The following is a 26720-nucleotide window of genomic DNA, read 5'->3' as shown; positions in this document are numbered from 1 at the left end:
AATTATCACTAATAATAATTATTAAATTGTTTTATACACTGTTTTATATCATTTTCGAATTGGGTGATAGATTAAATTGACTAAGCGCCCAAACTTGAACAGGCATTTAAAAATGTGTACGTTTTATGGCGGGCTAAAGCTACATACACGGTTCCTTTTCGTCAAGCCTGATGTATGTCCTCAAATTGGCAAAAGTAAGCCTAAAAGGTTTAATTTTTTTCTTCTCCCAACCAGAATTGGCAAACGTACCTCTTTGTGGAGTTAATTTTAAAGGAGACAATTTAAATATTGAAGTCAGACGTGGAATCTCATTTTAGACAGTACAGTTTAAAATATGATTTTAAATCTGATGACGTTTGTCTCTTGCGCTGGTAGAAACTATTTCTCTTGTCCTCATTTTTAGTCGGTAACTATAATCGACGTACTTGTGAGTTTTTTCAATCTTAGGTTTATGTTTTATTGTACATTCAGTGATGCCAATCTTTCTTCCGCTTGCCAGTTTGTCAATGGCTATTGTAGCTTTTCATCAAAGTGAATGTTTTGAACATTATTTTAGACCTCGGTTGTAAATGTAGTGATTGTGTCCCTGTTAGCACGTGGCATCGATGCAGCCAATGACAGACATGAATACGCTGAATACAAAACCACAATGCATTGTGGGTAATACAATACAGTTTATACGTCTTTTTTTATGTTTAAATGCGTTTTAATTTTAAAACAGCAGTCGTTTCTGAGTTATGTTTTGTGTTATATCTAACAAAATGTTTGGAAATGGAGATGTGAAATATATTTTATTAAAAGCTCATCACAACGTGCTACAGGATACGTAAAAATTGTAAATATTACAATTACAATAATGTATATTTAACTGTTTAGGGTTTGATATCGCTATGTGTGTTAGTTGTACTTTAATTGCATGTGGCGAGCTAAACGTGTTGTGTGCACCGTCACTGAGAAGGGCAAGACGTCAATACTAAAGCGTGGGGAGGAGGTCAGATGAGTTAAGACTATACTTTCAGGGATCATTTCTATAGTTCTTGACTTGAGAAATGTGTTTCTAACTTGTATGGTCTCGCTAACCACGATGATGAGTTGGTGATACTCCTACCTGAGCGCGAAGCGGGTGAAGAGTGATGATTCAGTTCATGGGCTCTTTACTTTTGATGACCGTTCACTGTTTCCTTTGGGAACAGCGAGGGTGGGAGTATAATCAGAGTGGTTGTGCTTGATGGTTAAATGGAAATAGTTCATATAGAATGTATTTTTTGTTCCTGTTAAATCAGTTATTCTTCTAAATCACAAATAGTCATAAACACTTGGTAGCAGAGTACACCTTATTTCTTCATTTCCTTATGTTTGACATTATTGGAAAGCTTAGACACTTCAGGTTGCATCATATTAAGTTGTGTTATCGCGGGGGCAGTTTCAGGTTAGGTGGTCCATGACTGTTATAAGTGGTTCTCAGCCTGAAAAAGTTCGAGAAACACTGAACTAAATGTCAAATGAAGAGGGTAGTTTCTCTGAAATCACGTGGCGCCGCAGCGCTGTACCTTTTTCTCATCAGTGGCAGTGTCATCTCTTGTGAGTTGTGTTTTGATTACTGTCTTAAGCTCGCCCGCTGAGCTCTCTGTTGAAGCCGAGAGTTTTCTCAAAATGCCAAGTAGATAGCTGGGTTACATTCCGCTCCGCTGTCCCGGAGAAACACTTAAGATTTGAAAAGAAAAGAAGCCCCCCCCTCCCCAAAAAAGGGGGGGAAAAGTGATTGACGTAGGAAGCTCGAGGGAGGATCCGTCAGGAGGCTCAAGCTTAATGTTGCCGCACCTTTGATAGTTCTTATTTTAAAGGAAAGAAGTGACTTTGATCCAAAGGAAAATAAACCTTTGGATCAGGTTTATTTTCCAGGAATTACAGTTGCCTTTTTCTTATTGTTCACTGAGAACATCGTTTCAAAACATGAAACCCAGAGGATGTTTAACCTCATAGATGGAAATTCCTTCTCAAATAATTTGGAGGACTTCGACTCCATCCGCAGCGTTCTGCTTTACAGGTCAGTCGGAGCTTGTTCGGAAATTTCATGAGTTTGTATTTTGGTAGCGCTTCTGCCGATCGTGTGCTTCTGTTCGCGAGCCGGGGAACTTTGCCAGACTTACGCCGAATGCCAAAGGGGATTTAAAAAAATAAAATAAAAATAAAAAACTGAAGAGAAGATATCTGCAAAGATGAGATGCTGAGCTAATAAATCAACGAGTAGAAGCTGGAAATTCACTTTTGGCCGTGTTGTATATTGAAATTTTATAAACTGTTTGTGCCGTACACCTTTTAATTTCTGTCATTTTCTGAGTTGGAATCCGAGTTGATGTCGCGATTCTGTCATTTCAGGTTAAAATACAACTCGACAAGTTAGCAAAGTTAACCTTACTTCTCTCAAGCTTTTTGGTACTCCACTTGACGAAAATAACTAATATAAACCAGTCTTTATATTTTACATAGTGGAGACGTTTTAAAGACTAAAACAGATCAAAATCCCTAAGTGGGCGCTGGAATATCGTCATCTTCTTGTGGCATAACCGTCTGCAAATCCGCTTGCAAGACGACGCTTGTGTGTTGTTAAGGGCAACGGTGACATCCACCAATCAGAACGCACGCTCTTGTGTCATGTGACACTCCTTGCACATTCGCCAGCGCTGTATCAAATATGGCGAAAAGAGCTTTTTTTTTTTATTCCCCAGAAATAAAGGACTGAAATTAACTTTTGGTCCATTTCGGGAGTTTACGCTAGGTTTTACAACTCAATGGCGTCCGTGAGCCCCGGACTTTGTTCTGAAAATACACTTTCGACAGCTCAGAAAGCAAAAGAAGATGGGGACACTGAATCCACATCATCGAGTTTCAGCAGCTCCGACTACAACTAGTAAGAATAACTTGTTTCAGTCTGGGGTTAGAGACAAAGAAAAAAGTTCCAGCTACGGTTTTATACTACAATATGTAATTTTAAAGTCGAGAAAGGTAAAATGCCAAGATTATTATTTTTTTGTTTGGACGCCCTTGTTTATTCCAGAAAGCTCTCGTAAAGCATGTGTTCCCTCTATAACAACATAGAGTGGAGGTAGTTTTTTTTTTTTCTTTGTATCTAAATACGTAAAGCTTTTTAAATCCACTTTAAATCCAAATGTTCCTGTAAATTTGCTTTTCAGTTCGTTTTACTTGTGTAAGGCAGATTAAATGAAGAAAATACTTGTAGCTCTTGGATAAAATATTGCAACCTATGCACATTAATAGAGCCTTTTATGATGTCCTGTGGCTGTGGAAGTATCCCTACTATCATTTTGTGACTTTGCAAACACACATTCATAAATACCAACACAGAATAGTGCATTATTAGCGTAGCAAGGATTTGTATTCCCTTTTACTCTGATCCCCTTAAATAAAATTTAGCGCAGCCGCTTGCCTTCAGAAGTCGTCTTGTGGTAAAGTAGATCCAGTTGTTGTGTGAAGGCTCCACGTGTTTGTGTTTTTATTAGAGAACATTAGTCAATAAACGTCTTCTCCCGGAAGGTTCCTGATCAGAACCAGAATATTTTAACACCAGGCTGCAACTTTTATGTGAGTTTAATGGAGTTTAAAGAGAAAATGACATGGAAACTTGAATGAACTTCTAAAGAAACCGTATAAATAAGTAACAAAAAAGAGGCTCCAGACAATTGCAATAAATCAAACGCCATCTTAAGGGAAATTTTAAAAAAGCTGTTTTGCTCATTTGAAGCAAAAGCAGTGGTTCCGTGTTTTCCCACCAGGGCTTCAGTTCGTCCTGTCTCGTAAACGCTCTGTTTTGGTTTCAGCGACCTGGAGCCAGAATGGCTGGATGACATCCAGAAGAACGGGGAACTGTTCTACCTGGAGCTAAGCGAGGGCGAGGAGGAGGCCGCGTTGGCGCGGGTCGCAGCGAGCCAGTGCTTGTCCACTAACCACGTCCGCTTCAGTGAAAAGGAGGCAGAGGTCATCACGGAGCAGGCCGGCACGCAGCGGCGCGGCTCACGGAGGAAAGGCGAGCCCGCTCTCAAAAAGCTGGCCAGGATCCTGGGCAGGAAACGCCGTCCGTCTCAGCGCAAAGGAGGCAAGGACGGCAGCAGAGGCAAAGCGACTCCCTCGCCTCCAGCTTCCATCCTGAAGACGCAGCCGGGCCAGCAGCAGGGCGTGACCGTTCAGCAGCGGCGGCGGCTGAAGGAAGCGTGTGTCTACCTGAACCCCAAGCGGTTGGCGAGTTCGCCGACTCCTCTGTGTGAAAGAGGAGGACTGCTGGAAGCCCTGCTGGGCGTGGTGCATCGTCCTGCCTGGACTGGAGGTCAGACAGACAGAGGAGCCGCCCGACAGGACGGGAGACTGACCGTCCACGGATTAATACCAAACAGTCCAGCTATTAAATGTGGTCAAATTCTGATCGGTAAGGCCCTCGTTCATAAAGTTACCTGTACACGGCGTCAGGCTAGCATCATATTTCTGTTTCTGTTTTTATCCTACATGGTTTAAGGATAGCAAGTTATCTAATTACATCACAGTTTGTGGACGTAGATGTAATAAAGATGTAATAAATTTAGTCACTGTGGGGTTAAAAGTCGAGCATGAAAATCAAATTTTTACCAAAAAGATCATAGTTTCATTTTCAAATGTGGATTTTTTTGTTAACTGTGGTGGTCACACATTACGTAATGAACGTCAGAACCATAACATTTTGTGTCTGTCAGCAAAGCCAAACAGTTTGTGTCAAACATAACTCAAATTGAATGTAATTTCTGAATATGTTTGATAAGCAACAGTTTTCTCCCTGCCACCAAAACACCTGGCTTAAATCATTATTTACATCTCCATGAGAACCGTCTTCTCATTCTAACATCAACATCAGGATGCGGCTCTGAGTCACATTGTTTTGTTTTGAACATGAATACATCTGAAAATTAACACGAGGTCCATAAATATTGAAACTAGAACTCAGAGGAACCAGCGTAAGGCCCTGAGGCACACCGAAAACAACATGAATTATTTAAGAAGACGACACAGCGGCAAGCACACCGTTTCTGATGCTCAGGTACATTTTGATCAATTTGACTAAATTAGTTGCTAATGAAAACTAACACAGTCTGAGTTCCTTTAATCCAAGGAACTCAGACTGTTTTCTAAGGAAATCTGATTTAACAACGTAACTTATTATTCTAACTGAGCAGCAGTTACGCACACACACCAGGGATGAAATAACCATGGAAATGTATTGAAGTTTCGCTCATCAACCGAGTCCCACATCTTTGCTGTGGGATTTATTTTGTAGTTTTAATACAAAAAAAAAAAAAAAACCTTCAAAGAGTGTTCATACTCGTCCGAGACGCTGTAAATCCATTCCTTGTGTACGACGTGTGCAGAAATGATCACTGAACTGTTTTCCCACAGCTTTATATGAGGAATCTGCTCTAATCAGTCACTTTTTGTTCCTTGCTGCAACATGTTTGAGCCATTGGAGCAGCTAAAAAGCTGCAGTGATCATTAATCACAAGCATGTGAAGTTGTTTAAACCGCCTTTCTTACTGGCAAAAAAAAAAAGAAAAAAAGTGAAATGCCATCAGTACAAAAATGTCAACTTTCTTCATGTCTAAAACCAACGAATACTAAGTACTTTCAGGTATTTTTTGAATGAATCTACTTTGTGGGGTCAGCTAACATGTGGAGTTCATATCAGGGCTGCTGCGTGTAGTACGGTTGTCTCATCTTAGCAGATTAAAGTATTTTTTTTCCTCTGTTCAGGTGACGTCCTCTTGGCAGTGGACGATGTTGATGTGAGCCCTGAGAACATCGAGAGGGTTCTGTCCTGCATCCCAGGACCGACGCAGGTCAGGCTCCTGTTCCTAAAATCTCTGGAGATCAGGCAGGATTTAACCTGCCGCAGTAAGCACTGAATCAATTAATCGTATAATAAATTAAAATGAGAGCGATGATTGCCGTTTGGACTACAGTCGTTAAAGAGAATGACTTTAATATCGCTGAAATGCTGGAATTTTTACAAACGCTGTAAATATTTGACACCCGGTACAAAGCAGTTAGTTTGCACCACCTGCCACTTTTGCCTGTTTTCCATGTCTAAAGTGAATAAGTGTTATTTTTTTTAAACGAAATTTTGTTTCCAAAACTTCATAATCCATTTAAATTGTTGTTTTGTTTGTTTATTTTTGGATATTTGGGTTGTTTTCCAGTTCAAGTGTTAAATTTTCTCTAGAAATGAAAGTTTTTCTGATCTTTAGATGGTGTACTTGCAATAACATGTCATTATTATTATATCAGTTGAAAATGGTCTCAAAATGACAATATTATCGTTTATCACAATAATTTAAGGAAGAATTTATCATCCTGCAAAATTTGTTCTCGTGACAAATGTAGCCAGAATCCGATTACTTTTGTTTTAAACCTGATTTATTGCTGTTATTGTTCCTTCTTCCAAGCTTCAATGACTTAATATTTTAATGACTTGTTTTTCTGAAACCCTTTTACCTGCTAATAGTCTGATAGTTTTTTTTTTCCTGCTTCAGGACTTCAAAATGTCACAAATATGCACTAAGAGCAGAGAGCAGAGTGGGTGGACATAGAAAACCCTCAGGTCTTAAAACAAAAGAAAGAAAAAAAATCCTTTGAGTTTACCCAAATAAACAAAAAAAAAAAAAAAAAAACACAAAACTCCTCATTTTTAAGTTGAGCATTTGTTCCCCCCTTGGACCCCTCTCCAAAAAAATGAACAAACCATCAAAAAGCAGGAATTCGCAAATGACAGAGCGTGCCATGAGCCGAAGCCGAAACGTGTTGGCTCAGCCGGATCGCCGTGTGACAATTTTGGCGCCACAGGAAGCTGTTGTGGCTCAGCTGATTAGAAGATGTAGTCGGAAACCAAATTACATGCAGGGCTTGAAGGCTTTATGGAAAAACAGCAAGGCTCTCTGGGCACAGGAATTAGCTTCAGACTTGAAATAGAGCCGTGTTGCTGACAGAAGGGTTTATTTTGTCCATATAAGCGTGAGTTTGATGGTGGGTGGTTTTTCTGTGTGGCCGCCGGCCCACATGGAGCAGACAGGGCTTATTATGTCGGGAGGGATGTGTATTAGCATTAAAGTCAGGCCCGCTATGCCATTTTCTAACCCTAACTGCAGTGTGTCCAGTGTGTGTGTGTGTGTGTGTGTGTGTGTGTGTGTCCATCAATGGATGGTTGGTAAATGACTGACATCAACAGGCTGGAATTTCAATGAAAGCACACCATCGCCTGACCACAGCCGTATAATTCACCAAGGAAAGTGCTGCAGTTTGCCCATTCAGGCTTTTTTTCTCCCGACTCTGAGGTCTGAACTGTTTCACTCATGTCTACGTTTAATGCGTTCGGGTCACATTCACTTGCATCATTTACTGAAATAATTAAAAACAAAGGTCAGGTTAAATCCTGCTGGTTGTGTTCAGACCTCGCCGCTACGACGGGGCATTTAGTCGGGGTAATAAGTGGAAAGGTTCATCACACGATGAATCAGGATTGGCCGCTGGCTCCGTAATGATAGTCTTCCAGTAAAAGGGGCTAAAATAGCTGGGAGCCTTGATGTAGGGGCCTGCTGGAGGGGCCGGCGGCTTGTGGTTAGAGCTGACAGTCTCTGCACAGAGCGTTGGATTAGAAAAATATAGCTTTCACCTTTCTGGCACGGTAATTTGATCTTTTTTTTTAACGTCATATTTGGTCGGAGCTGGAGGACAGAGTAACATACAGACCTAGATGGCTTTATAGCTATTATGTTATTCCTGCCGACCCAAACAATGCTCATATTGAACCTGATAGGGTTCTTATATTTCACGGGATAGCCTGGAATTTCTTGTCTGTATTTTCCAGGTTTGGAAGAGCATGGAAAAAGAAAATGAAGTTAGGAAAATATTTGGTTTTCCAGCCTTTATTCGCTATCCCATTGTTTAGGACCCAAAGATCTATCCATCCCACGGTGTCCTTAAAAAGTCTTACATTCAGGTATCTAAAATTAAGGCCTTAAAATGTATTAAATTCATTAGGAAAATGCAAGTTAGCCTTAAATACTTTAATCTCAAGTCTTAAATTTATGTCATATAAATGTACTTTTCTGCCAGGTAAAAGTTTGAGTCAAACACAAACATCTTCATCGCAGATGTTTGTTTCACTGCGGCTCAGGCTACCGCTAGCTAGCTAGCTGCTAACATACCCCTGCTAGCTAGCTTTGGTTTGTTTGTATTTCTTTCTAAATCATGCAAACCACTTTGAATTGCCTTGCTGCTGAAAATGTGCAACAAAATGACCTTCCTGTGCCGTGCTAGCTAGCGTCTTGCATCTGTTTTTGGGAAGTTTGCTGGACGATGTTCGTCTTCTGTTGCAAACCCATTTGATGCTGCGTTCTTTTTGTTCATTTTGTTTGGCTATAAAATATGCATTTTTTGTTTTGTGCATCTTTGTCGTGATACACGTCTTGAATTTAATTCATAATGGTTCCTGTAATTCAGACATGAAAATGTGGAGGAACGCTGTGAAAAAGCAATTCTCAAAGGACACGTAAAAAAATAACAAGAAATGAACTCTGGCCCTTTAAGACAAAAAAAACCCCAACACATTTTGAAGTAGGTCTGCTTTGATGATATGCTACGATTCTGCATTTTAAAAACATTTAAAAATAACAATAACCAAAAGGAGCGCAGCAAGCCGAGACCTTTTATTATTCCTGAAAGTGTTTTGACGGTGCCAGCGATGTGTGTTTGTTGAAACGACTCCAGTCTGTTTCCACTTAGGAGAAGCTGACTCTACACTCACTCATGGCTTGGCAGAAGCGTGGTTTTTATTTTATCAGAGATGCTCAGAAACGCACAGACTTCTTCCTGCTTTCTAGAAGAAAGAGTGTTTTTCTTCTCTCGACTGCCATCCTGTTCCCATTTGCTCAGTGATCATTTCAATACTGAAGTCTTTATACTGCTGGGCTTGTTCACATCTTTCTTTTTTTGTACTTTCAGGTTTATAGGCACATCGTTGAGTTTGTATGTGATAAATAGGAGGATGGATTCTGACTTAATTGGCAATAAACCTAAATAAATAAATGACTTGATAAAGTAATTTGCAAAGAAGAAAATCTGAAAAGTGTGGCGTGCATTTGCATTTAGCACATCTTCCCCATCTACTTTGCGTTGGTCTGTGACCAGAGCGTCTTTTAGACACAGCTCTTCTCCTTCACCTGGCTCTACACCTGCTTCCTCCAGGTGAAGCTGACGCTGGAGACGGCGGCTCCGGTGGACAGCGCTGCTCCCAGCGACTCCTCTCCGGCCCAGAAGATGAAGGCCTCTCCACCAGTCAGCCAGCTGGTGCGCTTGTTGTGGGGGGAGGACACGGCCGAGCTCCAGATGGCCATCGGACACATCCCGCACATCGTCATGTACCTGTCGCTCAAACTGGACTCTTCGTCTCTGCAGGAAGAGGTCGGTCTCTGCACAACCTGTATCAAACCACTAGGTGATTATTTCCTATCAGGATCACCGGAAACGGCTCATTCTGGAGTTTATGGACTTGTTTTCAGTCACTGTTTGAGCTAAAAGGAAACGATAGAACATCTGGATGTTTTATTGGACGTGTCGTGCTGTTTTAATGAAGTAAATATGAGGTTTCTAAGTAGGAAAGTGGACTTTGGCTCAGAACAAGTGGAAAATACAATGCTTTTTATAACTATTAAACCTATCCGAGTCTTGGCGCCTGGTTTTCTGACCTTAATGCAGAGAATTTGTTCACAGCCTGAAAAAGTGTTTTGTTGAGGTTTTTTCCATATTTGAATAAGTATGGAGTGAGAGTATCAAAGAACGGAAGATAATTTTATATCCACTCTTTATTACTTATTCTGTTGTCTAAATGTTTTTTCATTATTCATCCATCGTCAGGATCAATTTTAGCAACATGTAGGCCTGTCACAATGACAAACTTTGCTGGACAATAAATTGTCTCAGTAATTATTGCGATAAACGATCAAGGCCTTTTTCAAGAAATGTGATAAAGCAAGTTTTCCCTCCAAAAGACCAATAACTTGTAATTTAGTAAAGAACTCTTAACGTTGTAACGGAAAGATATTTTAAATTTCCAAAATAAAACACAACAACCAAAAACAAAAAAATAAGACGTAAAAAAAAAACAACCCACATCTGAAGCCATGAATAAAATTAGGATTTCTTTAACAAAATGTCCCTTCAAAAAATCATGAGAATAGAAATAATCAAGCTCATTTTAATTTATCATGCCATTCATTTATTACAGGCAACAAGGCAGTTCAAAGTGCTTCACAGTTATGCACCATCAAAATCATGAAGCAAATATACGACAAATATATTGATCATTGTTTATTGATTATGAATCAAAGGCAACTCTAGACAGGTGGGTTTTTAGCCTTGATTTAAAGGAATTCAGTGTTTTGGCAGCTTTGCAGTTTTCTGGAAGTTTCTCCTGGATTCCTGGAGCATAGAAGCTGAATGCTGTTTGGTTCTGGTTCTGGTTCTGGGGATGCAGAGGAGAACCAGAACCAGAAGACCTGAGTGATCTGGAGGGTTGGTACGACTACAATGACTTTTGGTGAGAAGCCATTCAGTGATGTATAAACCAACAGAAGTCTGTTCTCTGAGCTCCGTGGAGCCGGTGGAAGGACTTTGACTGTCAGAACCGTTTGTCTGGAAAATAAAATCACTGAAAAGGGCCAACATTAAACTGGGTTTATGCTAATTCTGTTGAATTAAACATAAAACTCCAGCGTTTCCACAGTCTTGGAACTTGTTGATTGGAGGCCGGTTGTTATTTAAAGCCACAAGCCTTTAGAGGAGACACTAAGAAGATTGAAGCCAAGCGTGCAAAGGGTGCTCAGAGTGGACAAAAACAGCCTGGGCCGGTTTATTATGCGAGATGACTACAAATCAAACTGCATTCACAGAACAAAAGGCTGCTTCTGCTCAAACCGTGGACGTCTAAACACTTTTCCATCCCTTTGGAAAGCAAATTCTTGTGGAGACTAAATCATTACTTTGGCTCTCAGCAACGCTTGTAAACCTCCATTAGGACATCGCTCAGGCCACTTTAATTATGTTGGTTCCCAGAAAGCGGATCCAGGTAATTGAGTGCTAAGAAGAAAAGTTGAGAAGGAAATCACAGCGTTAAAAGCGAATCCCTCCGGACGTTTTCTGGAAACTACCGCTGTGGACGACTTCCAGGACGAAGGAAAAGAGACGTCAGAAAGCTTCGTGATTAGTTCGGCTCCTTACGGCAAATGACCCTCGACTTAAACGCTGTCGGCTGAGCTCTGCGGAGCCTTAGTCAAATCTGTTTTGGATCAGAGTGTAACAACAAGCTATTCCTCCAAACCTTTATTTTATTTATTTATTTTTTTATATCAGAACCAAGTTTGTAGGTCCGTTCAGTTTGTAAGCGTGGACACAGCTTCCCCGTTGTGCACTGCTGCTGTGAGAAGCACGTCTGACTGACAGTGTAATTACATGTGTTCAGCTCAGCCGTCGTGCTTTGCTGTTCCCTTTGCTCCTTCTCTGTGTATCTGCGTGCCAGATTTATTTTATTTATTTATTTTTTTTGCATTTATCTGGACCTAAACTACGGCTTGTCCAGAGCCACATCAGCGAGCGGCCGACTTTCTAAATGACAGTGCTGCGTGCACACCCTCTAAAGCGTGACTTTGATTCTTTAGTCTCATGATTGCAGGGCGGTGGAACGTGAGACGTTCAGCAGCTGCTGCAGGTTAGAGTTTCGGTTCTGCACAGAGTTGTTGATATGAGCTCTCACACTTCAAAAGCCTCCCAGCGCGCTTTCTCGATCTAATGGTCGGTATCTTTTGTGGGTCTTTTGCTCTGGTTGCCAAGGCTGTAGTTCATTTAGGGGTTTTCGTTCCCACTCCCACCATTCAGGCCTTAAATTCCCACTGCTGGAAGGAATGCTAATACACCAGCACTGCTCCAAATTAGTACATTTTGTCTCATTGCGCTCTCATCAGTGTTAGTAATTAGGCCTGACATGATAACAAATTTTCCTGGATGATAAATTGTCCCAGAACTTAATCCGATAAACGATAATATTGTTGATTTAAGACCATTTTCAAGTAATATGTTAGTAATAATGGTATAAAAATGCAAGAATAGATTCTCAAAGATCAATAAACTTTATATACTAAGGGACATTGGAAGTGGAAGACATTTGAAATATTCAAAATAAATAAGGAAACAACAAATAAAATGAATTCTGAAGTCTGTGTAAACAAAATTATCTTAAAACAAACAAAAGGGATAGTTGAGACACAAACACCAGACTGAAGACTTTTATGACTCAGTATTTGGTAAAAAGAGAGAGAAAAGATAAAAATGATAAAACAATCAAATGAGAACTATTGAGTTTCTTTGAATTTATCATGCGATTAATTGATCTATTGTTTATTGTTACAGGCCTATTAGCAATTGAACTGTGCTAACCAGCTCCTGACAGTGAAGAAATACAAATATTTGTGTTTCTCTCTCCCTAACAGTCACATTGTCGTCATTCCATAGAAAAGCGTCAGTTAGATTTAACCCAGCCAAGCGTTATTGAGGCAGCATAAACATCCACTCGCTTGTCCATCTATTCTTCTACACCCAGCAGATGTTTTGGTTACTGATCTTCCAAACTAGATACCACACATTTTTATGTACCGTTTTTTTTTTTTTTTGGTGCTGCTTGGCTAACCAGCGACGTCTCTCTAAGCCTGATATGTAATTTTCAAGAAGCAGGCCATATTTTACACAGTGTATTTCCAGGGTGTCCACGCATACTTAAAAAGTCTTATATCTGAAATTAAGGCCTTAAAATGACTTAAATTCATTCAAGAGCTGTAAGTTGGCCTTAAATGCATTAATCACAGGTCTGAAATTTAGCCATGGCAGGACTAATTCATGTCATATATGTAGTTTATTTTCCTTGCAGGACTTTATGTCAGGCTACAATTTGAGTCATGCACAGACATCTTCATTGCATTTTGTGACTTGGGGTGGTTGGGCTACCGCTAACTAGCTGCTAATATACCCCTTCTAGCTAGCTAGCTTTTTTTGCAAATTTATCACCAGTTTGCTTGTTCATCTTCATCACTGGCTCACTTCTTTTGGCAACCCGTACAATGCTACGTGCATTTTGGTACTAAGGCGTTAAATTTCAATCTCAGTGGTCTTAAAAAGTCTTAAATTTGAGTCGATGAAAACCCTGATTTCTGAACTAAGTGACTTTATCTGTTCAGGAGGAAATCCTGTACCAATACCCAGTGTCGGAAGCATCCAGCCAGCTGAAAGGAGTGAGAGGCATCTTCCTTACTCTGTGCGACATGCTGGAGAACGTCACAGGAGGCCACATCATCAGGTCGGGACAGCGACTCGCCTGGAAGATGTTACAGTCAGTTTATGCTCCAGCAAAGCAAGGATGATCTAGAGATCCTGTCGTTACATAACCTTTAATTCTCTTGTTATTTAAAACCTCTGAACGTCTTTTATATCTGCCTGAGGGTTGCGGTGTCTTTCTCCAGCAATATCCTCTAGAGTCTAGGCAGATTATACCACAGGTTGTGGGAGGACATTTGACCGCTCTTTTTTTTATTATTTAACATCTTAGCATCAACTGGTCTTTTAGACATAGTCCATAAATTTGAGGTTGAATTTGGGGTTTAGCAAAAGCTATTCCAGACACTTAACGTTTGCTGTTTTCCTTTGTAAAGTCAGTTTTGATGAGTGTTTGGAGTCACCGTCCTGCTGGAGAACCCAACTGTGTCCAAGCTTCAACACCGAAACGCTTAAAGCTGAAGAGCTTAGATGTAGTCATTATTGCATCCACTTTGGTGAATCAGCCGGTAACTTTTTCATTGATTTGAAACCCTCAGCTCGACCAATCGTAACGCTCTTCTCCTCATTGTGGTCAATCAGTCTTAGACTCTTCTGACCATAAAACATTCCTGCAGGAAAGTTATTTGGCCCGATCTTGATTTTAGTGACTCTTGAAGGTGTACAAGTAATGCATTGCTTTTTTTAAATTGTCATCCACTCAATCTGTTGTGATGTGGTCAGTAAAAAAAACGTCTCAGCAATTTGTAGGTTATTGCAGGCTTTAGTTTTGGCAATTTCTTTGGTTCTTGTTCACCTCGACCTCTTTCATTTCATCTGAAGGTAGCAGTTTTGCTCAGATGGTTGAAATTTGGTCTAAAATGTGTTTTTCCTACAGGAAAAGTATCCCAAAGTTGCTTCAGGACAGATAAAGTATGCTAATCTTAAGGAGATTTTAAAAAAAAAGAAAAAAAATATCTGAATTCCATTGAAAATCTATAAAGGATACCTAAAACTTACAAAGTTAGAAAACTAACTTCCAACTCTACCAAAAGACCATTGGAAAAAACTACAAGTTGGTTACCCAAAGCTTGTGAAAGAGGAGCAACCTGCCAGAGCAGTTATTCAGAAGTTTAGATGTATGAATATATTTGAGGCCAACGATGTCTGGATCAGAGGAAACCACAGTAACATGTAACATGAAGCTGTTTGTTGTATAAATCTAACTTCCTGTGGGAGAAAAAAACTTCAAAATGTGTTAAAGACCCCATATTAGTGAGAGCTGTGGCAGTAATGAGTGCATGTGATCCTTTGAAATGTTTCTTGATCGTTTGTCTCTAATGGCAAATGATACCTCAGTATTCTTCCTGCTAGTTACTCGGGGGAAAATGACAGATAATTTTACTTATTAAACCTTATTTGCATGCAAGTCAGCATTGACCTTTGGCATCATCTTTTTTTCTTGTCGTCTTTCCGTCCTGCTGCTCCTTCGCTCAGCTCGTCTCTGTTGCTCGGGAAACATCTGGTTCACGTTGGCTACTGGAAGGAGCACAATAACCTGCTGGTCGTCGGTCTTCCTGCTGAGAGGTAGAGGCGGGCGGCACCAAGCAAACACACCCATGCAACACGCACACACAGACCCAAGAGGCTACTGTTACACAAGTTGTCATTACGGGGAAAAGGAGCCGGAAACAAACCCGAATCGTTCAAAGAAATATATTTTTGTTGAAGACAAGATTTAAGAGAGCAACCTGAAAAAGCCATCTGCTTTCTTCAGATGCATTTTAAACATGTGCTTCTCTTTACCCCCTTTGTTTTGAGGATGGATGCCTGTTTAGAGGAAGGAGCCATCGCCAGTAGTTTGCCAAGTTAGTCGTCAGGGCTTTCCCCGGAGGAGATAATTCATGCATGAAAGCTGTGATCCTACAGCTGAAAGAGCTTTTTTGTTTTCTTACTGTCTGGCTTCCAATCAGATCAAATATTTCCTGCTTAACGTCAATAAGAATTACAAAAATATATTCCATTTGCTAAATGCCATAAATATGATTTTTAATACTTTTTTTTTTTTTCAAATTTACAACCTTTGAGTTAATGGGAATCCCTTCTGTGGGCGTATTTTAAACACTCCTGGTGTGACATCATGGTGTAATCAAAAGAAGTTAATCAATATGTCAGGAGTTGAGTTACGGACCTCAGTGACTCCAAACTCATCTGTTTAAACAGTTTTACTTTAGTGCAAACACATGATCAACGCTGAAACCACTGCTGGACTGGTGTTGGTTAAAGCCAGCGATGGAGAGGCTCTCACTCCAATAACAACGTTAAAAAGACTAATTGCAGTTTGTGAACGCCTCCAATGACGAAGACCTTGAAGGGTTTGGCCCTTATGGCTGCTGTTACATTCGGAGGAGAGAGAGGGAAGCTTGAATGCTTGAAGACACCATCCCCAGTGTGAAGGGACGGGCCGGCGCCGTCATGTTGTTTGGACTCCATAAGACTTCATGAGTAGCGAACATTGAAACTCCATCTCAAGACGTCAGCCATTAGGGTTATGAGTGTAAGTGAAATCTTATGCTCATATAGGTCTTCCAAAGGGACAATGACCCTTTACCAGATCAGCTACGAAGTAGTTTAGGGACAACAAAGACAGTATTATGGAGTGGCCGTCACAAAGTCCTGATCTCTGTCCCTTAGAAAACATGTGGACAGAGCTAAGAAGGCCTTTGTAGGACCTGAGTCGGTTACCTCTGGAAGCAGAAACATTCCTGTAAACTATGGTGAGAAGCTTATGGAAGGACACCCAAAGAACATAAATGTATGTAAACTTCTGACTCTCTTTTATTATTTTGACATTTTGGTAACCCTAACTGATTAAAAAACATTAAAAGTTTGGTCTGATTTTGTCAGACAGTGAGAGAAAATGTCTCAAAGAACGAGGAATGGAAACAAAAATGTTCCCCTTGTTATCTACACCTGGAAAATGAGCACATCTAATACTTTTCCAGAATCTTCCAGGCCAACTAGGAACGCCGTTATAATCTCACCGTTATAGAAACGGAGAAGACGATCAGACTCGTTGAAGTCAAACACGCAGAAATAGGACAAACGTTCTGCTTCCAGACGGACGTTTCCTTTTTGTCTACATAGCGCTAACACTGCGCTGAAGCTGGAGTTTAGCCCGGCGTGTCTTTAACTTCATCCCTGCCTTCTCGCAGAGTCCCGCTGCTGTCCCTGCAGACGGTGGTTGGCGACGTGGTGCGGACGCTGAAGGTGATGTACGGCTCCCTGACCAGGTCGGTCTCTCGTCGTTCTCTACCTCTTCTCTCTGAGATTTTGGGACGTGATCTTTCACGTTTCTTTTTTTTTTGTTGTCATCCTCCATGTGTCCTCCGCAGCGCGTTCTGTAAGCCGGACCACGCCCCCAGGTTGGACCATTTCTTCTGCTTGTTCTTCCAGCAGCTCATCCAGCCGTGGCGCCTGAGGGAAGGCGCCCCGCCGCCACCGCCCGACGTTTCGGGGAGCCTTTTCCTGGACGGACTGCCGGCCGTCCGATGGCTCACTTTGCCTCCTGAAATTAAGGTTTGTTGGGCTTCATGTGTGCGGCTGTGGTGCCCCCTTGTGTTCATGTGTAACACGGCCGTTTAATTCAAATAAAATCAATCGACGCTGTATTGTGGTGCGTGTTCTCCTCAGATGGAGGTGGATACGGTTCTGTCTGATTTCGAGTCCTCTGACTTTGGAGAAATGGTGAGACTGGTTGAATTATTCCAGATTATAAAAACTGAATGTTTTGTCCATTCATGAGTGAAACTTGTGTTGCAGGAACAAATATGTGTCCTGATTAGGTTAGCCTGGTTTTAGAAACGTGTTTATGTCAACTGATGCTCTGATTATTTTTACCCAATCAGATTTGATTCCTTTTCAGCATTAACTAATTACAGACCTCTCCATATTTATCTACACTTTTGGGGTTTCTTGCAGTCAGAGGACTTCTTTGGCCTGAGGCGTCTCTATGTTATACTCGGCTCCTGTTTGTTCTACAAGGTAAGGGTCAAAGTGGAAACAAGCTCACACTCCAGTCTGGACAGCAACCCGCAGATGTTACAGACAAATAAAATAGAGACTGTTTACACAAGATGCTCTAATTGTAAGGTGGGAATGTATTCACACCGCTTTTAAAATGTTTTGTCAAGCGACAACCGCAAACTTCTTTTTTAATGAGTTTTTTTTGCGGTAGACAAACTCGAGGTGAAAGGAGGAAGAATATATGTGTGTGTGTGTGTGTGCCACCCTTTTTCAGATTTTACCATACTTTTCTAAAGCCATGTATGATTTTCCTGCCACCACGTCGTTTTGTGCCTCTCTGCCCTCAGTCCTACCTGATTGCCAACCATCTCCCGAAGGAGGACCTGCTGGACGTGTGTCTGTACTGCCAGCACTTCTGCCTGCTGCCGCTGGCGTCGGAGCAGCGTGTCGGTCAGCTGGTCATCTGGAGAGAAGTGTTCCCGCAGCAGAGAGCCAGCGGAGGGCCGGCGCCGGGCTTCAGCCAGCCTCAGGGGCGACACTTCCTCCTCATAGTGGGGCTGGTGAGCGGAGAAACCTTTAACCTGTGTTTTTGTTTTTGAAACGGTGAAAACTGCTTTTGTGAAGCTGCAGTCCAGTCATCTCCCCGTCTGTCTGTCTGTCTGCGCCTCAGAGACACTTCATGCAGTGCGTCCTGTTGGAGGCGGGCGGGTGTGCGTCTCCGGCTCTGGGCTCTCCAGGACCCGATTGTGTTTATGTGGATCAGGTGGGGGGTTTTTGTCGCAGCTGATCTGCTAATCGGCTCCAGATTGAAATGAAGACGCTTGAAGTCCTGCTGTGTCGTCAGGTGAAAGCCACCCTCCTGCAGCTGAACACGCTGGAGGCGGCCATGGAGGAGCGGCTGAACGTCCCGTCCGCTCCCTGCCTCTCCTGCGCTGACTGGTTCCTGCCGGCCGCCACGACCCGGGACCGCCTCGACAGCCTGGCGTCCTCGTCCCCCGTCCTCAGCAAGCTGGCCGGGGCCATTCGAGGGTCTCCGTCCGGGCACAGAGGGCGCAGCCTGTTTGGCGAGAAGTCCCGCAGGTCCAGCCCGCAGAGGAGCTTGTCGGACAGCGGGAGCGAGGGTCCGATGGACGCCGGGTCCGGTTTGCCAGCGGCTCCAGGTCTCAGCCCTCACTCCACCCCGGACTCAGGGAGACGGATCGGTGGCAGGCGGGACTCTCTGGGGTCTGATGGGAGCGGAGGCAGTGGAGGCCTCTTCAAGGTACAGTCAGTTTTTACTGAGGGAAAAATGACTGCAACAAAAAAACATTTGGCAAAAAATGGCCGTCTTGTTAGGAAGCTAAAATTAGCGTTTCTGCGATGTGGAGTTCAGAGTCAGAGCCCCTCTCAAAATTATTCCCTTTATTGGACGAGTCAGACTCTGTAGCACAATTAATAAGCACTATGTGCACAATGTGTTCATACAGTAGATTGTTCTACCTGTTGAGGAAATAAAGAAAGTAATCGGCAGAAGCTTATTAGATTGTATGAAGCGCAGCGCACTGCATAGGAAACACACACATCTCCGCTCCTATCAGTCACACATCCCAGTTGATTTGCACTTGACTCACCCCGCAGTTTCAACAAGCGACAAAACGGAGCTGGAAGATGTTAAACAAAAGCTAAAAATGAGAGAAGATAAAACTGCTTTACTCAGATTATGGCCTGAAAGAGGAAGCAGTAAAGTCTTAATTATAAGACGCCAGGTTTACATCCGGCTCGGGCGTCTAATTAAAGTTAAAGTTGAGTCATAGTGGATAGACTCGAACACAATGTCTACATGAAAAGACAGCTCTGCTGTGCCCAAATTAGTTTTTATTCAGTTTATTAAAATCGGCTCAATGTGGCGATGCGTTTTGAAAGAAAGTGACCCAAATCCTGTTTTTGTGACTTCAAATGAACCTAGAAGAATTTGAAAAGTACATGTTGTTTTTTTTTTCCATACAGCAAATGTAAAAAATAATTTTGAAGTTTTGGATTTACAATAACATTCCCTTTCTACACGCACACAAAAAAAAACTATTTTATTTGTTTTTTGTTTCTTTGTTGGGATTTTTGACTCTACAAATTTGGCCCATGTGACAAAAAGTTTTGACACCCCTAATTTACTGTTATTTAATCTAATGAACATCTTACAAATTACAAAGAAAACATAGACTGAGTTTCTGCTGTAAGTCTCACCGTCATGTTTTTTTTTTTTTTTAAGTAATTATTTCTGCAAGGTTTTTTTTTCTACAATCCTCAAACTATCTCAAGGTACAAAACCAGTGATGTGCATAAAACAAACCTTTGATTCGGGGAGATTTTTTAAATTCTCATTACTGTCCAGATGCCCAGGATGAAGCATCCAAACCCCTTCTACCTGGGGACCCTGAAGAAAACCCTGACTGACCGGGAGACGGAGGAAATGTACAACACCATAAAGTAACGCAGGATAAACCGCCTCCTGTGTGATTTTATGCTTAGTCGTGTTTGTGTCGAACAGATCGCTGTGTTGTCTGTGACAGACTGACCTCGGGAACGGAGAACACCTTGTTTCACTACGTCCTGATGGAGACGGTGCAGGGGATCTTCATCGCTCCCACTCACAGAGAAGTGGCTCAGCTCAGCGGCTCCATCCACCCGCAGCTCATATGCAACTTCCACCACTGCTGCCTCTCCATACGCGCCGCCTTCCAGCAGAGTCTGCCGGCCAGGGTGAGGGGACGCGTTCGCACATCGGCTGGGCTGTTCGCTCTCTAATTCCGGTTTAGTTTGCATCAAATTACCACATTAAATAGCAATGAAATAGATGAGATAAATCAATTAATCGCATGATAAATTGAAGTGAGCGTGATGTTTTTCATTTCACTGCCAAAACACAAAATCTTACCAAGTATTTTTAGTCTAGTTTCTAGTACAAATATCTTAGTACACTTGAAATAAGACAAAACTGACTGACAAGTAACTTTTCAGCGAGAAATAGGAGCTTGTTTTAAGTTAATAATTCCTTAATGTTGACACAAAAAGTACTGGTTCCACTGGCAGATTAGCTCACTTATAACATGGGCCAAATGTCTTGTTAGAGGTGAAATAATCTGACCTTTGAACAAGTATTTTTTCATCAAAATTAAGAAGCTGATGACGTAAAACAAGCTCCTATGTCTTGCTGAAATGTCTACCAAGATATTTGGTCTAGAAACTAAACTAAAATTGCTTTGTAAGATGTTTCGTTTTTGCAGTGTTGAACAACAATAGTTAAAGAGTTGCTCCCCTTTAATATAATTGAAAAGCCGGCATTTTGAGAAACGCTGCAAATATTTGCTACCCAGTATTAAACGGTCAGTTTGCACTACCTGCTACTTTTGCCTGTTTTTTCCTGTCTAAGCTTAGTAATTATTTTTTAAGTGCAAATGAGTTTACCGAGACGTAATAGTCCATTCCCATCGTTGTTGCTTGACGGGGTTTTTTTTTTGTGTTAATTTTGGACATTTAAAATGTTTTCCAGTTCCACTACTAAATGTTCTTCAATTAATTGAAAATGTGCTAAGTTTGATACTTTGACAAGCCTATGAAGTACATTAGTTTGTAATTGTAACATGACAAGATGTGGAAAACGCTGTGAGTTTTTTGCCTGTTTTGTTTTGCACTTGAAGGAAAAAAACTTTGCAAACGGAGAAGCTCGTTTTCTTCCCAGCATCCTTTGCGTCTCCTGCCAGCTCGGTGATGTCGCGTGACTCTGTGCGTTGCTTCGTGTCGTGCAGGGTTGCCGTGCGGCAGATCGGTCTCAGAGGTCCGGCTGGGGTCTGGGCCCGGTTAAAGAACACGGGGTTCTGTTTCAGTGCAAGCCGGAGAACTGGACCGACCAGAAGAAACCCGCCCCCACCATGACTTACTGGGTAATAGGGTATGTCTAATAGGGTACACACGAAGCTCTTGAATAATATGAACTTGTCTTCTCATAATCTAGGATCTTTTAAAAAAAAAAACAACTTTCACTTCAAACGGAGCTGCTAAGGCAGCCGCTTCGTTTTTGTCGGGGGTTTTAAATCAGGACGCTCGTCCTCAGTTCCAAGCCTCTTTCAAAGATAACCATCTTTGCTTTGTTCTGGTTCCCAGGAGGATGCTGCTGGAGCCGGTTCCTCAAGAGTTCTATGTGTGCTTCCACGACTCGGTGCCGGAGGTTCCCGTGGAGATGGCCTTCAGACTGTCCTTCGGTTTGGGTTTATGATGCGTCGACGGCATGAAGTCTTCCTCTACAATCTCAGGAAACAAAAAATAATCAAACAGATGCTCTTTTTTTTCTGTGCTGTAGAGGAGTTTTGTTTTTTCCGTCTTTGCTTTCCACATGTTTTTCTGCAGATAAGCAGTGGAGCATGACTGCGGCTGTTTCAACTTCAGGTCGGATTGTTGCGGTGCCTTTTTTTTTTTTTTTGTTCTCACTATGAACAAACGTTGAGCTTCCCGACGAATGAATACCTCCTTTCCACTTTGACCAGCTGACCTGTCGGTTTTGTGCTGTGAACTTTACAACCCTGAACCAGTAAAAAAAAGAAAAAAACGCTGCTGCATGAATCTCCATCCAGTGAAGCTAGACTGAGTTTTTTTGTTGTTGTTTTGTTCACAAAGCAGTAAACATGTGTTGTTAATTTAAATTTTTGTACAGTTTTGTATGGGAAATTGCTACATAATAGACACTATTTGACAATAAAATGCCACAACCTTTGATTGTTTCAAGATAAATTTACTTGATTCCGTTGCGTTTTAAAACATAATTAAGAATGTAAAATATGTTTAACAATAACCAAAATGTGGTCTACATTTGGCAGAACCTGGAAAATAAAACCCTCCTAATCTCTGTAGTCATGATGATAGAAATCATAAATATTTGGTTACATTTTGGTACAAACATTTGCAGCACTGAAGTATGGTGGTTTAAAAAAAAAATAAAGCAGTAACAGAGACAAAAAGACCATGTTGAGAAGTCACGCCACACTGAAAATGAATTCATTTCTCAAGAAAGACATTAAATTCAAAAAATATACCGTTCACATCAGGGTGTCCGATGTGAGGAACAAACATAATGGTTCAAGCCACGCTCTGCACAAGCTGCAGGTTCTTCCTGTAGCACTCCAGGCTGCAGAGAGGAACCCCGGTCTTAGAACAAGAGTACTTTTTGAAGTTGGTGCACCCCGTCACGCCACAGTTCACCGGAGCCACCGGCGGAGGCGGAGGAGGAGCCGGCACCGGCGTGGGGACGCCCACAGGGAAGGAGATGGCGATTCCCTGTGCCGAGTCGCTGTAGCGAACCATGGGACACTGGTTCTGCTTGGACTTCCTCTCCTTGAGGCTTTTGATCTTGGCCTTGCTGGTTTTTGTCAGTCTCTCGATCGTCTGGTTCTTGTTCTCCTCGGCCTTCTTGGCCGCCTGCAGACGCCTCTTCCGGGCTCTCTCCTCCCGTTTCTGCATCATCTCGGCTGTCATCTCCTTCTCCTTGTAGCCCATGGGCAGCTCCAGCAGAGGCTGGCTCTGCTGCTTGTGCAGGAGGGCTTTCTGAAGAGGAACGCCAAGAAATGGGTCATAAAGTTTCAATCCTTGGATCCCTCATATTTAACATTGACATGCTACTACTAGCACAAGTTATAACAATAAGATAAGCTGTCATAGCATATTGTTAAAAATGTCATGTTTATTATTGTTTAATGATTATCTACTGTAATGTTTTATTGTGTAAAGCACTTTGAACTGTCCTGTTGCTGAAATGAGCCACACAAATAAACTTCACTAGTGTATCTTATCGCGATTTAAAGTGAAAATGTTAAAAGGAAAGTTGTAATTTGTTCCACCCACTTTCATCCAAACCTTAATGGTCCCAACTGTAAAATAAAATACATATACATACACATAAATATCAACACGTTTTGTTTTCCATCTCACCTGTCTGGCGGTGAGCAGGGACTCGTCGACCTCTTTCTTCAGCTCTCCGTTGTCATCGAGCTCGCCCTTCTCCAGAGCATCCAGCCACCGCTCCTCCTCGTCCACGGGCCCGCCCAGCATGGAGTCGGAGTCCATGTCTGGCAGAGGGGACGCAGCCATGTTACTGTCTTCATCTGACATCCGACGAAAAAGATTCAGAGAGAGAAGGGGGCCATCGTTACTACCTAACTGGCTTAGATAACACCGGTGTGTTTGCAAGCAACTTCCCTCAGGCAACGACTTAAAAGGTCGGTGGATCAGGGATTAGATGATCGTTTTCATTGATTGTAAGGCCTTATTTTACAGCAGTTTAACTTGAACTGATAGACACTATTACTGTCACTGACAGTGTAAACCAAAGAAATACCTATAAACTAGAGGTGTGCCGATCGATCGGTCACCGATCATAATCGGGCCGATTTTCATGAAAAAGTGCATGATCGGCGATCATTGGCTCTTGTTGCCGATACCGATCATCTCATTTCCCAGCCTGCCTGTGCAGCTGGTCTCTTTCCTTCACACTGCGCAAACGCGCAGCAACAAATCCTAAGCGATGTATAACTATAACGCACTGAGTGAATGGGGAAGTTTGCGTGTTGCGGCGGAAAATTGAAGCAGTCAAAATGCATCAACACAACGAAGCTAATACGGCATAAAAACAGTGCCATACTTGACGGAGATTGGCTACATCGAGGCTCACTGCAGTAAAAAAGACATACGGAGGATCAGATAGCAGGTAAAGCAGCGCACAGCTACAAACACTCACCCGGATTAGCATGACGGTCAGAAAGCTAAACAAATAACCCGCAAAATTATTTAAGTCTTCGAGCTGCGGTGTAAGACTCTGGTTCTGCTCTCGCTGTTGAACCGCTGCTACGCGCGACAGACGGAGCTTCGCTTCTGCTCCACTTAGTAGTGACTCTCACACCAAATCTCTGTTTAAAGCTGCAGCATCTAACTTAAAAAAAATAAATTTTACATACGTATTAAAACTTTTTAATACGTATGTATGTTTTGTTTAAATTAAGGTGAATTCATGGTTCCTTTTTCCACATAATGTAACCGGTAGTGTTTATGATAAAAAAAATAATAATAATTATGTGATCGGTATTGGTGATCGGCCCTCATGGGTGATCGGTATCGGTATCGGGAGGAAAAAACCTGATCGGCACATCTCTACTATAAACTGATTATCGCAACTTATCTGAGCTGTAAAACTTGTTTATTTCCTCAGCTAATGGGTTCTTCCTCAACATAGCAAAATGGACTTTGGCCCATTAATTCATGCGTTAGGCTTTTAATGTAACCTACCCAACCAAGCTCTGTACTGCTCCAAAGGTACAGAGGGCTCATCGTCATCATCGTCTTCGTCGTCGTCGTCCACGTCGTTATCGAGGATCATCAGCGGTGAGGGAGGACGAGCCACGCCAGGATGGACGGTGAAGGTGGGAACACTGGATCGGGACGCAATCCCAGTAAGTGATCATGTATCCAGATAAACAGAGATGTTAACAGTAGGAACGTGAAGCTAGCCAACCTCTTGGTGCCCAGAGTCTGCCCCCCCAGTTTGATCTTTAGTCTGAACTGGGACGGCGGCCGAGGGACAGGCACCGGGATGGGGACAGGGATGGGCTGGGGCTCCGGGGCCTCGACAAAGCTGTGGTGTTTCTTCTTGTGCTTCTTGTGCTTTTTGTGCTTCCGCTTGTGGATGCTGTGCAGACCGGAGCTGCCTTCGCCTGCAGGGAAGAGGAAACAAACACAAAGACCAAAAAGCATTTGAAAACGTTTATAACAGTACTGAATTGAATCATCATTAATCATTAATCACATGATAAATTTAAACAAGCTCGATCATTTCCATTTGCATGAATTAGCATTTTTCTCTTTTCTCCCTCTTTCTACCAACAACTTGACAACAAAAGTCTTCAGTCTGGGTATTGGTCTCAACTACCCTTCGTTTTAAAGGCCAAGTTTTGTTTACAGAGACTTGAAAATTCATTTTATTTGTCGTTTTGTTTATTTATTTTGGATATTTTAAATGTCTTCCAGTTCTAGTTCATTATAATTGAAAGCTTATTGATCTTTCAGAATGTGTACTTGCATTGTTATGCCTTTACCATTATATTACTTGAAAAATGAAAATTATATCAGAACAGCAATATTATAGTTTATCGCAATGACTTCTGGGACAATTCATCGTCCAGCAAAATTTGTTGTCGTCACAGGTCTGTCGAAACCCGATATCTACGCCAACATGCAAATCCATACATGCTACAGTTTTTATATCCTTACATAAGGAAACTAATAACAAGTGGTGATTTAATATTTGCGTTAAACTAAGGACTTTGGTTTCATTTTTTCTCATGTTTAAAATAAAAACAAATAGTGATAAACAGAAATAAGAAAGACGGGCACCTAATTTTGCCATGATCTGCGGCTATGATATTCAAATCGATTCAAATTGTTAATATGTTTGATTGAAAATGTGTATAATAGAAACTTTGTATTGCATGTATTTATCGTATTGCGAACCCAATGTTGGAAACAGTCCATCCTACCATACGTATCAGTGACGTCACTGGAGTACAAGTTGAGGATTGGATGTTGGTATCAGAAAACGGATACTTTTGAAGTTTTTCACTTTTCAAGCCTCTAATTTTATATTTCTACTATTTTGGATTTCAATTAAACCTATCATATTGACAAATAAATCGAATAAAACCATTGTTTATTTTCAATGTTATTCTTGTTTTTATTCTATGTTCATGAGAACATATAGTGATCAATTCTCTTTTGATGGTGTATTCCAAATACCAACAAACTACACACAGGACCAAGTGTACCAAATACAATATAACATAATATGATTGAGTTAAGTTTTAATGAATAAATAATCGCAACTTACCAAGAAACCTGGGGTGAATCATGTCTTTCCTTTTTCCCATTGGAACGACGGAAAGCAACGTCTGCAGCTCTACATGTCAACGCAGGTTTCACTGTTGTACATAAAACTCTATAAAACTCTTTAAGAGCGATCGGTTTCCTACCGCAACAGAATACCTGCAATCATTGTTAAACCTTAACTGACACCAGCGGCTGTTCAGCACAACATTTGTTGTTGTTTGGGATTGTTATTGGGCACTAAAACGATGCACAAATTAGCTACTCAAGTTGAAGAAAACTATTTTCCTCTATTTTCGGGGGAAAAAGTATTTTAACAGAGCTGTTCTGAACTAAAAATATATATTTTTAACATCTACTGCAGCAGATTAGCAACGTTATGCTAAAATGAGCTAAGCTATCAACACGGA

The 26720-nt window shown here is 41.6% G+C and overlaps 2 protein-coding genes and 1 non-coding gene across 4 annotated transcripts; 2 read left to right on the top strand and 1 right to left on the bottom strand.

Moving 5' to 3' along the window:
* Window positions 1–1003: 1003 nt before the first annotated feature.
* LOC148154034 (small nucleolar RNA U3) lies at window positions 1004–1220 on the top strand. The gene has a single exon (XR_015766291.1). It is a non-coding gene; the product is annotated as a small nucleolar RNA U3 (small nucleolar RNA).
* On the top strand, window positions 1010–22159 carry intu (inturned planar cell polarity protein). The gene is made up of 17 exons (XM_014986732.2): window positions 1010–2911; window positions 3840–4441; window positions 5791–5876; window positions 9280–9495; window positions 13317–13435; window positions 14887–14976; window positions 16605–16682; window positions 16785–16968; window positions 17083–17136; window positions 17371–17433; window positions 17763–17975; window positions 18086–18178; window positions 18260–18676; window positions 19784–19878; window positions 19962–20151; window positions 21198–21340; window positions 21553–22159. The coding sequence occupies exons 1-17, from the start codon at window positions 2793–2795 to the stop codon at window positions 21662–21664; spliced, it is 2874 nt and encodes a 957-aa protein (XP_014842218.2). The 5' UTR covers window positions 1010–2792; the 3' UTR covers window positions 21665–22159.
* On the bottom strand, window positions 22157–26718 carry ino80b (INO80 complex subunit B). Of its 2 annotated transcripts, none has more exons than XM_014986738.2 (5): window positions 26315–26718; window positions 24947–25145; window positions 24721–24863; window positions 23371–23507; window positions 22157–22986 (listed from the first exon to the last, which is right to left on the bottom strand). In XM_014986738.2, exons 1-5 carry the CDS (start codon window positions 26352–26354, stop codon window positions 22522–22524), a joined length of 984 nt encoding a protein of 327 aa, XP_014842224.1. In that variant the 5' UTR covers window positions 26355–26718; the 3' UTR covers window positions 22157–22521. The 2 variants fall into 2 exon arrangements, with proteins under 2 accessions (XP_014842224.1, XP_014842221.1); XM_014986735.2 differs by having other exon boundaries at window positions 23371–23543; window positions 26315–26717.
* Between the last annotated feature and the right edge of the window lie 2 nt (window positions 26719–26720).

Source organism: Poecilia mexicana, unplaced genomic scaffold (genome assembly GCF_051168715.1).
Source record: "Poecilia mexicana isolate PSO_F unplaced genomic scaffold, ASM5116871v1 scaffold_18, whole genome shotgun sequence".
NCBI classification, from domain to species: Eukaryota; Metazoa; Chordata; class Actinopteri; order Cyprinodontiformes; family Poeciliidae; genus Poecilia; species Poecilia mexicana.
Note: the sequence above shows the minus strand (reverse complement) of the source record. Positions and strands in the feature narration are given on the sequence as shown.